Below are 14,572 nucleotides of genomic sequence, written 5' to 3'. Positions count from 1 at the left end.
GGCTGTACCGGGGCCGTGCTGGGCTGTGCCGGGGCGGTGCTGGGGCCGTGCCGGGGCGGTGCTGGGGCCGTGCCGGGGCGGTGAAACGTGAGGGGCGGTAGCGGGACTGTCTGAGGGAATGCGGGCGGCCAAGATGGCTGCCGCCGCCGCAGCTGCTGCCGGGCGTCACTGTGAGTGTGGGGTCGCCGCCGCGATGGCTGGAACGGGGGCGGGGGGCGGCGGGCGGCCTGAGGGCTGCCCGGACACAGCGGGCGCTGAGCGGGCGGGAGCGCGCCGGCACCGCCGGCACCGCGTTACACAACGCCCGACAGGCTCCTTTCGTAACGCTGACCCGCGCTGGGGCCGGCGGGGCTGCTGCGGCTGCCGCCGCGGGGCCGTGCGGCCGGCCGGCTTACCGGGGCGTGCGGGAGGGGCTGCCCAGGATGATGGCGGTTTCCCGCCAGTGCGCTGAGGGGACGTGGAGAGCTGCGCGCTCGGGGGTCTCCGCGCCCACCCTGCAGGGGCTTCTCACCTGCTCGGGGTCTCCGCGCCCACCCTGCAGGGGCTTCTCACCTGCTCGGGGGTCTGCGCTCCCGCCCCTCACCTGCGGTGCTCGGTCTCTCTCCCCCCGAGGCCAACGAGCCCTTTGCTCCTGGCAGCCTCAGCCTTTCTCTGCTTGTCCGTGGATTTATGTATTTTGCCCTCTGTGGAATCAGTTTTAAAGGACTACTGCGGTGCCACTTCTGAAATGCAGGAAAGAATATTTTTACCGATGTTCCGTCAAGCCGGGATCATCGTTCGCAGGTCCCGTTCTGCACTGTGTCCTTAGTGATGCAGGTGGAAACATGCATAAACCTCACCTTAAGTGAGCAACGGCAGAATGTCCTGAGTGGGACGGGACTCCTGGTCACTGATTCACCTCGTGGCCCTGCACATCCCGCCCTGTGCCCGGGAGTGCTGTGTTGTCCAAGTGCTCCTGGAGCTCTGGCAGCCTCGGGGCCATGCCCATTCCCTGGGGATCCTGGGCAGTGCCCAGCACCCTCTGGACCAAGGACAAATGCATTCTTACAGTGCAGAAGTGTCAACGCAGCCGTTGAAACTTCCCTTTTTATTGTTCTCTATAATTGGCATATAGTGTCAGCACCTCAGAAAGCAACAGCCCGAGAGCTGGAAGTAAAAAAATGAACATTTGAGAAGCGCCTTTCAGGCATCGGCGATGCTTGGAGTTCTTTAGCTGGCAGCTTTTAGTGCGTGTGCAGGTGCAGATGCAGGCATCCACGGCTATGTGCTCGTAGCCCTGAGTAGGAGGCTGGCTTTGCAGGATGTGTTTCATTGCCATTGATTTCAGTGGGCTTTGAGGCCATTCAGCATCTGTTCGGGAGGTTATTAGAGAGCTGTGAGCTGTAAGATGCTCTTCCCAGCGGGTGGGTCAGCTGCTGAGGAGCTCTGTGCTATTGGGGCTCAATTGCTGCTGAGCCCCTGCGGTCTGGCAGGGGAAATGTCGCACTGAACAATTGCTGGAGAGACAGGGATGCAGAATTTAACCTTTTTTTTCTTTCCACCATGAGCAATTCACACTATTTTTGTGCTAAACGAATACTGTGTAATGACAGTGTACTCCCAAGGAGAATGAAGTGTGCCTTTGAAAAGGCAGGCTGCAACCAGCATGGAATTGTATGGAATGGGTTGGAAGGAGCCTTAAGGATAATCTGGTTGTGTTCAGATGTTCTGAGATAAGGACCTGGAGATCCTACAGTGAGCCCAGAGGAGACCACGGAGATGCTCCAGGGCTGGAGCCCCTGTGCTCTGCAGCCAGCCTGGCAGAGCTTGGGAGTGTTCACCTGGAGAAGAGAGGGATCCAGGGAGAGCTCAGAGCCCTTTCCAGTGGCTAAAGGGGCTCCAGGAGGGCTGGGGACGGAGATGGATGTACGCAGACTTGTAAAATCCTGGGATTTGTCCGATGCTGAAAACCAGATTAATAGCCATCACCTGGCTGGGTAGTGAGAAAGGTGGCCCAGGTCTCCAGGTAAATGGATTCTGGAGTTGCTGCTCAGTGTTCCTGACAAAAACAGGAGCAGATGTCTAACCTACACTCTAGACATGGTGTGAAAATCCTATGCTTGTCTGGGGTTAGCCCAGGTGTGTCTGCCCCACAAGGAGTTACACAGTCTGACACTTATTCCTCAGTGTCAGCCCCTTGTTTCTGCTCTGTTACCACCAGTTATTTTGCAGTTATGATTAGAACTCACAGATTAGTAAGGCTCTTGGTTGGGGTTTGGTTGCTGCCTGGTATCTGCAGAGCTGTAAGTATAGTGTACAAAAAAAGGCAGAAGCTCGTGATTTCCTGACTTCCTTTGATTCCAGGACCTGGATCTCGAGTGAGAAAACGCTGAGCTCGTGGCGCTGCGGTGGATTTGTGGCCAGGGAGGGATCTGTGCTGTTGTGGCATGGGATGATCAGTGCTGTATCTTGTCTTGGCAGGGCTGAGGAGCTGCTGCCAGCTGCGGGTGCCGGTGCGATGGAGGGGCCAGGCCACGGCCGCCGCCGTGACCCAGAGCACCAAGCCCCACGTCCAGCCCCAGGAGAGGTACGTGTGGGTTCTGAGCCTGCTGCCTCTCCCTGATAGGGACCTGGGGAGGGGCTTGGGGCAGAGGGCTAGGGGCTTGGTCTGCTTTGTGTGTGTGTGATTGTTTATCTGCCTGGCTGCACTCGTGTTCTCCGTGCCACGGGGCAAGGACAGCCTTGGTCCTGCAGAGCTTGCTGGGCCCCTGTGAGGTCTGAGGCACTGCAGGAGCAATGGAAGGATGTAGAAATACAGCTGGAGAGCAGGACTCAGATCACTGCTCAACTCATGACTGAAGTGGATATACTAGGTTTGGTAGGTCACAATCCCTGGCAAGCCAAAGCAGGACCCTGAATGGAGAAGCAAAAGGTGTGCTTGGTGTGCTTTGTTTAACAGAAATCATGCAAGGCCCTACATGCCTATGCTGGTCTGTGCAGAGGGTCTGTGCAGAGCTCTGATTAAGTAGTGTTTCTTAGAAACATCAATCGTGTGGTTGTGATATTTTTATCAGAGCCCTTTAGTTGAAAAGGTATATATATTGATGTGTGAAATCAATAAATCAGTTTCGTGCTTGCATCAAACGAAGGTCTTGTCTCTTCGTTATGCATGTGAGGGTCCCATCTCTTTGTTGATCACTCTCAGGAGGACATTCGTTATCATTATTATTTGAAGTTCTGGTTCCTGCTTCCTGGGTTTTATTCAGCAGCCTTTGACACACACTTCAGCCGAAAGAGAATGGAAGCTGAGGTCCTGAAACATTGGGCTTCTCTCAATGCCCTGTTGTAGGATTTTGGCTTTACCAAGAGGAGGGCAAAGTTCCCTGTGCAACCTAAACCATCTGCTTGGGGAAGTGAGAGATGCTGGTCTGTGGGCTCCCTCAGGCAGGGGAAACAATTCCATGGGGAAATTGGGTCAGCAATTTGTGTTGTGGTCAGCAGCCATTCTGTAAATGCTGATACCACCATCTGTGCTGCTGTGCCATGTGGGATGTTATCCTTGCAGCACTGTGCCAGACCTGCACCTGGATAGAAAATCCATTCTGGAAAAACCCAACCCAAACACAACTGGCCCTGCCCTGAACTTGTGTGTAGAAGGGCTCCTTGCTGCTGTCACTGCTGCAGGAGATGAGACATGTGCCCACAGTAATGAACACAAAGACTTGTGTGAGTGGCTCATCTGTTCTCCAGGGAAGCTGCTGCTTGGCTTGGTTGGAATCCACAGCTGAGACCCTGTTTTATAATCTCCCTGGGAGACAGTTTTCTCAGTGTGTTTCCAGCTAAAGTTTGTGTTACAAAGTGGTTACTTTTAAAACAAGCAAAGATAATGTAGATTCCTGCGTCTGGCCATTTCTGTTCCGGCTGAAGGAGCCTTGGAATAGGAGCTGCCTTTGCACAAGGCAAATGCGGGAGGCTAAACTGGTTGTTTTGTCGTCATAATAAAAGTAAAAGCTGTGGGTCACTTGGATTTGAAGTCTCTCTTGCTTCCATAGGAAACCTAAAACAGGAATCTTGATGCTGAACATGGGAGGCCCAGAGCGGCTGGATGACGTCCACGATTTCCTGCTGCGTCTCTTCCTGGACAGAGATCTAATGACCCTTCCAGCTCAGAAGTGAGGAGCACCGGGATCCCCTGTGGCACAGGCACAGTGTTGGGTGTTGCTGTCTGAGCTGTAGGGTCTGGTAGTTACCTTCTGTAGAGAGCAGCATTCCCTGAGACTGCTTTATCCTGGGAGCAGTAGGTGTGCCACGGTCGTTCTCTTTTAATGGCAGATTGAGGAGCGGGAAGGGTGGTGGGATAGAACAAACAAGCCGTGCTGCTTTGCTGGAATTTGCAGGTTGCCGGGGTGGTTTGGGCTGTGCTGTTAACACGTGTCCCTCTCCACTGCTGCAGTCAGTTAGCTCCGCTCATCGCCAGGCGCCGCACCCCCAAAATCCAGGAGCAGTACAGCAGGATCGGCGGGGGCTCCCCCATCAAGAAGTGGACGGCGGTGCAGGGAGAGGGCATGGTGAAGCTGCTGGACAGCATGTCTCCTCTCACTGGTACTGCTCTGCTCAGCCTCCCACGGGCTGCTTCTGCTCTCTGCTTGCTTGCAAAGCAGCTTTGGCTTCTTGGTTTTCAGTGTAGGGTGGGGTGGATTTCAGCCCTGCTTGGGAAGTCGTGGCAAGGATGGTGCAGAAGGGATTCCCTTCGTCCTTAGGGTGTTATGGAAGGCTGGGCTCGGCGAGTCACCTCTGTCCCTCCTGTGACTGGGGGAAGATGACTGTGACAGACTGAGTGTGTTATTCTCAGGTGTCCAAAGGCAGGTGCCAGGAGTCTGCCTTGGCGTGTGGCACTGCTAGGCATCGTACCTTGCCCTGTAAGCTCTGCTTGAGCCTGAGGAAGCCTGCACTGAAAGCTTGCCTGAGGCTTAGATGGGAAGAAAAGGGAATGTATTTCGTGTGAACAGCTAAGGTGGGTGTGGGAGGAGGGGTTCAGAGTGCTGTTCTCAGCAGCTGGTTCAGGGCTGGAAGGAGGACAGCTGGAGGAAAGACAAGGCTCTGTAGATGAGCAGTGGCTGAGTGATAGCAGTGAGCCCCACCCAGGGACACAGCAGGAGATAAGGCTGGACAGTTTGGCTGGGGTGGAAGGAGATGCTCTTTGCCAGTGCTTCGTGATGGGAAAACTTCAAACATGAATAGAGCCTTCCTTCCCTCTCTCTGTGTCTCAGAACCCCCCCAAAGCTCACTCCCTCCCAGCAAGGATCGCTGGCTGGTATGGGGTAGCCTGTGCCACTGTGCCTGGTAGAGTGTGACATTTCCCATGACTGTGATGGGAAATGGGTGCAGATGCTTCTGTGAATGCCCTTTCATGCAAGCCTATTTTGTAGCTCTTTGTGGCAGTGCCTCAGGCTTGGCCAGAAAAGGGCTAGAGGGAAAGGACTGCTAAAAGGCTCTGGAAGGTGAAAAGCAGTGTTCTTGGAAGGCTGCAATCAAATTTATTTTCATCCATTCAGAGTGTGGTGTGTCACTGGTGCCTCCATTCAGGTGATGTTTAGTCCTTTCTCTACAGATGTGACTCCCTAGCTTGGTTTGAGCTGTGGTCCCTGCAGGTGCAGCCAGAGCCTGAGGCCTGCTGTGCCATCCAAGGCAGGAGTGTTCTTGGAGCAGGAGCCCCTGGAGGGTCAGACTTGCAGCAGGTTCTGCAGATAAGGCTTGGAAGGTTTATCTGCTTTTCCCAGTGTCCCACTCCCACTTGCTTTTGTTTGGTGACCACTCTCTGTGCAGTCATACCCTTCTCTGGACACCTCTCCCACCTGATAAATCCTCTGGAAGCTTCTTTTTTTACTTGACATCAGCTGCAGTTTAACAATAGAATGTGCTGAGCGCTGCCAATCATTTCCTTCAGCGTCCCAAGTGACCTTACAGAAGAGCACTGTGTTCCTTCAGAATAGCTCAGAACACTTGGATGTGCTTGCAGCCAGCATTTGGGAATCTGGTGTGCTCACAGGTAGCACTTTGGGAGTGCTGAGCCCTCTTAACAAGTAGCTGGAGGTGCTGGTACCATGTGAAATGTGGCAAAAAAATAGAAACTTTTAGGGCTGTTTTGCTTTGATCTGGTCTGGGCAACAAGTGAAACCTCAGTGTGTCAGCAGCACTGCTCTCACCCTAAATGCAGACATAGCACTGTACCAGCTACCAGAAGGGGAACTGACCCTGTCTGAGCCCAGATCAGGACAGGATGTCACTGTTGTTTGAACAGTCTGCATACAGACACCAACACCTCTCTTTTGCTGCCCGTGGTCCTGAACAAAACCTGACACTGCACGGGTATCGCTTCCAGGTTGGCCATGTTCTTCCCAAAGTGTCCTTTCCCAGGTTAAATGCCTACAGCCCCTGCTGTGGTTAGTCAGACTTTTGTCTTTAATGCCATTCAAAGATGTTAATGAGGTTACTGTCTCAAGGGCTCCTGAAGTTGGGTCTTTATTTGCTGCTGCTCCTAGCTGGGAGCTCTCGTGCCTCCTGCAGAGAACTGGGGCTGAGTAAAACTGTTTTCTGAATCCTGCATAAATGTGTGGAGTGGAGCCCAAGCATGGGACATCTGCTTCCTTCAGAAACCTGCTAAATGTTATTTCAGAGCCACTGACCCGGAAACCCTGAAAAAGAAACTTTGCTTTTGTTCTCTTAAGAACCTCTGTCCTCCACTTTAAAAAAACAAAACAGCAAAACTCTCCTGCCTGCTTCCCATCCCCTAACCAAGCTATGCTCCCAAAGCTGACACCCAAAAGATTAGAGATAACAAATGGAGGAACCTGAGATGTCCTCATATTGCTACCAAAATTAGGTGTAAGAGCCATGAAGCTTTTTATATAAAACCCCTCCAAAATGAGAATGGGAGAGCACGTGTCCCTGATTCAGTGCTCTGCTGCCCCAGGGAGCAGTGCCGGTGCTTGGGGTTTGGGTGCCATCGGAGCAGGTGTGCTGGGCAGGGAGGGCAGCTGGAGCTGTGGGCTGTGAAGGCATTTGCCTGTTCATTTAGCTTCTTGTAGTGACACTTTTTTACACATTTTTACCATCATGTCATTAAAACCAGGACTTGCCCGGTGTGACACCAGGGCTCTGTCCAGGCTGGGAACTGTGCCTCTGCTAAATGCAGGAGAAGCAGGCAAGTGATATTCCTGTGGAAGTAAACCATAATATAAATCACTTCTAAATTCTAATCACAGCCAAGTGAGGTACCAGAAAATTGCTTGGCCAAAGAATGGGCTTATGTGACAGTGCTTTACAAAAGTAGCTAGAAAATCATCAGCAAGTTTATCTCAGCAGCTCCAGCCCGCCTGTTTGTGTCTGTTTGCCATGTAATGCTGTGTCAGTGTGAATTCTCACCTTTTGCTGCATTCCTCCCCCGTGCTGGGCCTGGCAGCTCCTCACAAGTACTACATTGGATTCCGGTACGTGCATCCCCTGACGGAGGAGGCCATCGAGGAGATGGAGAGGGACGGCATCCAGAGGGCCATTGCCTTCACCCAGTACCCCCAGTACAGCTGCTCCACCACAGGTGAGGCCCTGGGCAGGGCACAGGTGCTGTGGGCACGTGGCTGTCAATGTGGATAAACCGTTTGGACTCTGACCAGGCTGGTGCATTGTGTGATCTGGGATATAACTGTTCCCTCTGGGGACTCTCAGCTCCATTGATTGACGGTTGTGTTTTAATTATGTAGCATTTTAAAATATGATAATAGCTTGCTGCCAAGCTGTTTCAGTCTGACAGCTTGCTGGTGGCCTGGCTGAACTTGTGTTGGCAATTCTCTGTTTCAGGAAGCAGTTTAAATGCCATTTATCGCTACTATAATGAGAAAGGGGAGAAGCCAAAGATGAAGTGGAGCATAATTGACCGGTGGCCCACACATCCCCTTCTCATTCAGGTGTGGATCTGAAGGCTTTGAGGTTTACATATTTTCTTTTAAAATATAGAAAAAAGGAAGGATAACAGGAAAGCTTCAATCTGAGGGTGCATTTTGGTTGTGTGATGAGCTGGGTCTTGTCTGCCATATCTGAAATTACAGAAGGAGGTTATTTCATGCCCCATGCTTTGGCAAGATAATGTGTGACAGTGACCACTGTGCACATGCTGTTTTAAAAGCTGGGTGATGTTACCCTAATGGTGGTGGCTGGAAGGAACCTCTGCAGGCCATTAGTCCAAATTCCTGCTTGGAGCAGGTCTGTGATCAGCACACACACAGATTATTATCTTGGTTTGTCAGATTCCCCTCTGGCAGCAAATAGTCATTCCTGGCTGTGGCAGGAGCAATGAAGGGAAGCCTCTTTGCTGCTTTCTTTCCAGGGAAAATAGCTCTTTGGTCTTTATCATGGAGCTTCTCCTTTGGTGTGGGTTTGCAGTTTCTGTGGTGTGCTGAGTAGATGAAAATATCACTGAAGGCAGGTGGGGTGGAGCTGCCTGTGCTGGGTGATGCTCCCTGGGCACGGTGCCTGAGTGTTGTGCACACTGAGGGAATTTGGGAGCTCTCAAGGCAGCACAGAACGTGGGGTCACTGAGAACAGGGCTGCCTCCCAGTGCTGCTGGCTCAAGGCTTTGTTTCTGTTTCCCTGAGCAGTGCTTTGCTGATCACATCCAGAAGGAGCTGAACCTGTTCCCAGCAGACAAAAGGAGAGAGGTGGTCATCCTCTTCTCAGCACACTCGCTGCCCATGTCTGTGAGTTCCCTCAGGGCAGGGGGTGGGAGGGGACAGGGCTGTGGAAGTGCCAGGCACCCTGGTCGTTCCCCAGCTGTTCCCTGGTGACAGGGGTGTGTGTGTTTGTGGTGCAGGTGGTGAACCGTGGTGATCCGTACCCTCAGGAAGTGGGAGCCACTGTCCAGAGGGTCATGGAGAAGCTCAACTACTCCAACCCTTACAGGCTTGTGTGGCAGTCCAAGGTATGTGCTCAGGGAAGCTGAGCAGGCAAACCCTGTGCAGGCTCTTCCTGGAGTGAAAAAAAAATACACATTTATTTATTTTTTCAGTTATTTTCTTCAGTCTTGTTCACGTCAGCCCCGGTTTTAAGGTATAATGGTGGCAAGTGTGTCTTCATTAAACATTTAATGGGGAAAGTGAGAAGTCCTACCAAAAGCAGGGAAATAAAAGTAACTGTTTCTATCCCATCCATAACCTGTCATCCTGCCTGAGGAAATGTGGGTGTTCTTTGTAAGAATGATTTAATGAGTGTTCTTCCTTTATTTCTGCTCTTTTTGTTCCAGGTTGGGCCAATGCCTTGGCTCGGTCCCCAGACAGATGAGACCATTAAAGGGCTGTGCCAGCGAGGAAAGAAGAACATGCTGCTGGTCCCAATAGCATTTACCAGTGACCACATTGAAACCCTGTATGAACTGGATATCGAGTATGCCCAGGTTTTGGCCAATGAGGTGAATGCTCTGTGGGTTTGGTCCCTGTTTGGGTAGGGCTGCTCTGAAATTATTTCTCCTGAGTTGCAATTTGCTTTGCAGTTACTTCTTGCAGTATTATTTGGGATTAGCTTTACTTTCCTGAAAATCAAAGATTAATCTGAACTGGTTTAGCCACAAAACAGGTGGGAGTTTGTCTTTCTAGATTTAGGTCTTTAAACCATTACAAATATTGCTAAAAAAGAACAAATGTTTTTAAAACATTACAAATATTGCTAAAAAAGAACAAATGTTTTGGTAGCAAAATGCAGTGTTGCCCCGTAGTAAATTTTGCTATACTAAAAACCATGAGACTGCACTTAATCCTGTCATTTTGGGGCAACTTCTGAATGAAGTGGGGAGATTTTGAAGGCCACCCAGTGAAGGATCAGATTAACAGGTTTAACATTTTCCTCCTTATTTTTGATTCAGTGTGGCGTTGAAAACATCAGAAGAGCAGAGTCTCTCAATGGAAACCCACTGTTCTCCAAGGTATCTGCTATGTTGCAGCAGGTGAAAAGGTTTGCTGTTGTGTTTCCTGCTGAGTGTGGGTGTTTCCAGGTAGTTTTTAACGTGTTTTGAGTTGAAGAGCAGACACGGAACCCCCTTGTACCTAACCTGTGCAGCACAGAGGGGTTTATTGCACCACAGTTAGTGTGTTTATGCCAGAGGGGGGCTCAGGGTGCCCAGGTTGGGCTGGGGGGGATTGCACAGCTGGATTTGCTCCCTCTGACCCTTCCCACCATCCCTGCAGGCCCTGGCAGACCTGGTGTGCTCCCACCTGCAGTCCAACGAGGTGTGCTCCCGCCAGCTGACCCTGTGCTGCCCGCTCTGCGTCAACCCCGTGTGCAGGGAGAGCAAGGCGTTCTTCACCAGCCAGAGCTGCGAGCCCTGAGGTGCCACAGCCCTGGGGACCTGCCCCAGGCGAGGACCGGCCCTGCCAGCGCTCACGGGCTGCTGGGCTCTGTGCTGCTATCTCCCGTAGCAGCACGGAGAACTTCACTTGGGGTTCATCTTTCTTCTGTTTTCTTTGTTTGAGAGGAGCTGTAGGAAGTAGGGAAATAAGGGCATTTATCCTGTCAGGTGTGAGGAGATCTCGTGTCACCCGACCCCGATGGGACTTAGCGTGAGCCCAGCAGTAAGCACTGAAAACTCACACAGCTTTTTTACAATTAGCTTCTATATCTATGCAGGGATTGATTTGTATGCGGGGTGGTCACGAGTGCATTAACTTGCCAGGTCAAAGGTGCAGTTATTTTGGTTTTGTTGCTTAAGGTGCAGTCTGAGCAGCACAGTCTGTTGTCTGTTTTGAGAGGGACTTTGCAGCTGGCTTTGGACACTTTGGAGATCAGGTGACTTCTATTGCTTTTTAATAATGTTTTTATATATATATATATATATTTATTTTTTTTAGAACATAAAGATAAGGCTTTGTTTTGGTTTGGTTTTCTCCTGCCAGAAACTTCCGGTGAAAGCTTAGCTGGGATAGTAGAACGCACAAAACTTGTTTACATTTTCTAGGAAAAACATTTTCATTATCTGCAGGCAAGTATTAGAAGAGCATAAATTGAAAGGAATTAGCCTGCTTGGGTGATATTGGAGAATTTGCTCCATTGAACCTTCATGTTTCAAGGCTAGCAGGAGCATGTGTGGAAACATGCTGGCTTATCTGTTAAGCAGAATGGCTTTTAAAATTTCTCTTATTTTTTATTAAAAAGGGCTTTTTCTGTTTGGTGAAGTAAATTTATGAAGTCAGGCTTGTTCTCCAGGAGGTTTATAGATCCACTCTGTGCTTTCTACTGTGGTTTTGTGGGGTACCTATGGAGTGCCACAGGTAGGATTGATCTGGCTTAATTGCTGTTATTTAAATGGAGATGATCAGTCAGGGGTAATTTCCAGTTTCACATTGCAGATGCCTGAGAACAGGCAGCCCTCTGCTGGGCTCTTCTGGAAGCTGCCAGCCCACAGCAGGGCCAAGCTGGCAGTGCCCTGGCACTGAGTGTGCCCCTGGTACCCACAGGGTCCCCCCAGAGCTGTGGCCCTGGCACTGAGCCGTGTGTGTGGCAGCCCAGCTGGCACCTCCTTGGGGCACACGTTTACTTGATGTCCTTAGCACTGAAATGCCAGGACCTGGGCACTGCAGGCTGGCTCCTGGGAATTGCTGGTGACTGGGAAGCAGATGCCATCCTGCTCAGCCAGGTTGATCTGCTCAGGTAACCATGAGGCACGAGCAGTTTGGACCTCTGGTCTTTTGAGAACAGGGTGATTAAAGAGAGAAGAGGCCTCTGGTGGTATATCGGGGGTTTGTCTTGTTTTGTTTTGTTGTTGGAGTTAAAGAAGGGGTACTAAAGGAATGGATGGATGCTGTGTTGAGCACCCATGGAATGCTGTGAATCCCTAATACCTCTGGAGAGTTGCTTGCTCCATTGCCATACCTGCTTGCCAGGGTGAGACAGATTCCTTCAGTGCCAGAACCTCCTGCAGCATGCTGTCCTTCACAGAAAGGAGTCTTCCTTGACCCTTCATGCCTGTGCCTGTTTCAGTGGCAGGGAGACAGAAGCTTCTCTTCTCCTTCCTATCCCTCCCCTTGGGCTCTGCTCGCTGCCTGGGCAGGAAGAAGGAGCACAAATGTCCAGGATATCTGGGAACACTGGCCTTATGTCTCTTGTTGGACAAAGAACTTTTCTCTGTTTCATTTCTCTGTGTGACACTTAGGGATCAGTCTGTCAAATCTTCGTACTCACTCCTGTTGCCTCACAGCTGGAGGGAGCATGGACCTTCAGGTGGTCCAGGCTGTGACCACCACATTCACAAGTGTGGGAAGCAAAGGTTAACTTCATGTGAACCTTGTGGTGTAAATACAGATGGCTTTTCATTTTCATACTGGAGAGAGCCCTGAAAATACTAGCTGGCACTGACTCTGAGACATTACATTTGTCCCCAGTAATAAAAGGTACTTAAAATTCACTTTTGAGTGTTCTAACCACAAATGGGATAATTACTCTGTTGCTGTTATTACACCATCATGTAGAAATCACTTAATTTTCCAGCTTTTAGCAGATGGGGCCTGTCTCACAGAGCTGATGCTGCTGTTTGATGTCAGAGTAGTTGTCATCAAGGTTTTTGAGGAGTTCCTCATCTCTCAAGCCAATGCCCAGCAGGTTGGGTGAGTGTCTGCCCTGAGGAGAGATGAATGCCATGGTGCATGTGCCTTGCTGAGCCCTCCTCAGTGCAGTCCCATGGAGTGTGCAGCTCACTCTGCCCTGCAGGTGTTCCCAGTGCCCCCCTGGCAGGCTGGAAACTTCTAGTGCTACTGACCCTGGGCCTGGTGTCCCTGGATCTGGGAGGCTCTGGTCCCTGCCCAGCAGTGCAAGGACTGTGCAGTGCACTGTTCTGACCAGTGCACTCCTTTGGGAGGCTCTGGTCCCTGCCCAGCAGTGCAGCTGGGCTGTTCTGAGCAGTGCACTGCTTTGGCAGCACTGCAGCTCCCAGTGCTGCTCAGGCACAAATCCCTGGCAGAGGGCAGGCAGTGGGAGTGAGCCTGGGGGATCCCTGCATCCCAAGGATTCCTTGGTGAGAGCTGCGTCCTCAGGCTGGGCTGGAGCTGTGGGGGGCTTTGGGGATGGCAGGGGGTCACTGCCCTCCTGCCCCAGGAGTGAGCTGCCCAGGGGATCTGCCCACCAGAACTCCCAGCACTGTGGAGCTCTGGCCTCAGGATATTGACTGGAAATGGAGGAGTTAGGAACATCCCGTGGTGTCCTGAGGGAAGAAATGGGAAGGAAAGGGGTGAGGTTGTTTTCCTGCTTTCACACTCTGCAGTTTGGCTTATTTTTTCATTATTGAGTGATATTTTTCTCTTTTGAGTTTCTTTTTACCCTGTCCCTCGGTCCTGGCTGCATTTCAGAGAAGGTGGGAGATTCCCAAGGGTGCTGTGACACCAGAAGGTGTGTGGATAATGTCAGAGCTGGCCTCCTGCCATCCCCTGGAGAGGAGGAGGGCACAGCTGAGTTCAGTGGGGCCAGGGTTTCCCTAGGAGTACCTAAAAGCTTAGTGAATTCTCCCTTCCCACCAGAGAACTGGGGATCACCATGAAGTGTAAGCTGCAAGGCAGAGCAGCTCCTTTGATTTTGTTAATGCCAGACGTGTACAGATACTTGCTTTAAACCCAACATATGCATTTCAGATTGACTAAGGACTTCCATTTGATGTAAGACAGTAAATTTGGATAACCCTACTATGTGTCATTTGCCGTAAGGATGGAATTCCAATTAAAGCTTTTTTGTAGAAATAATTGAGCTGTGTGTCTTTGTAGGAGCCCTTTATGCTGGTGTTTGAAGTTCTCTCTGCACCTCTGGTGTCAGGCTGAGGTGAGTTACACCCCCTAAAAAGGCTGGAGAAGATGGTGAATCAGGGATTTACCCTGGTATGGGATCCCACCTGTGATGGATAATTTATTCTGTTCCCTGTTAGCGGTCTCTGGGCAGCTCCTTGCTGATGTTACTAATTAAGTGCTTGATTGATTATTTTCTGGAGCAGGGATTGGAGATGTTGGATACTTAAGCTGATCCATTAGCGGGCTCTTGTGACTGGGTTGTGATGGGGGAGACAGCAGGATGCAAACCCAACACAATGGAAGGTGGGAATCTGGAGGAGAGCAGTGCTGGTGCTTCTTCTCTTCTGGAATCTGAATCCAAGCTTTGCTGTTTTACCTTTGAGTGGGGATTTGGCTGTGTGAGCAGAACTTCAGCAATGTCATATTTGAATCCAAAACAATCTCTGACATAGTGGAAACACTTTTCCCTCCCTCCCTCCCTCTTTCTGAAGGGCTTCCTCTCCACCTGCTTTCCTGCTTGGCTGTTCTTTTCATGTTTCCATGAGCAAATCCCCCAGCTTGTATGGGCCGTCTCATCCTGTGTAGAAGTATGTGTCTCTAGCAGCACAACCTGGGCAAGGGCAGGGGATTTAATTGTAAATCAGCATTTCAAGCCCTCAGGACCAGTTTCTACTTCTGCCTGTAGGGCACAGGGATTTGCAAATTTGGACCAGGTCTAAAACCTGCCTTTTGTTTTCCTGCTAAATTTGTGCTCAGCAGTGTGTGCCAGGAAAAAGTTATTT

The 14,572-nt window shown here is 50.9% G+C and overlaps 1 protein-coding gene across 1 annotated transcript; it reads left to right on the top strand.

Moving 5' to 3' along the window:
• Positions 1-121: 121 nt before the first annotated feature.
• Positions 122-13,748, top strand: FECH (ferrochelatase). Its single transcript, XM_062513813.1, has 11 exons — positions 122-170; positions 2,461-2,566; positions 4,032-4,151; positions 4,433-4,581; positions 7,442-7,576; positions 7,837-7,943; positions 8,634-8,732; positions 8,846-8,953; positions 9,275-9,439; positions 9,890-9,949; positions 10,212-13,748. The coding sequence occupies exons 1-11, from the start codon at positions 134-136 to the stop codon at positions 10,350-10,352; spliced, it is 1,227 nt and encodes a 408-aa protein (XP_062369797.1). The 5' UTR covers positions 122-133; the 3' UTR covers positions 10,353-13,748.
• Positions 13,749-14,572: the final 824 nt, after the last annotated feature.

This window comes from Cinclus cinclus, chromosome Z (assembly GCF_963662255.1).
Source record: "Cinclus cinclus chromosome Z, bCinCin1.1, whole genome shotgun sequence".
Taxonomy (NCBI): domain Eukaryota; kingdom Metazoa; phylum Chordata; class Aves; order Passeriformes; family Cinclidae; genus Cinclus; species Cinclus cinclus.
This window is presented reverse-complemented; position numbering and strand designations above follow the sequence as displayed.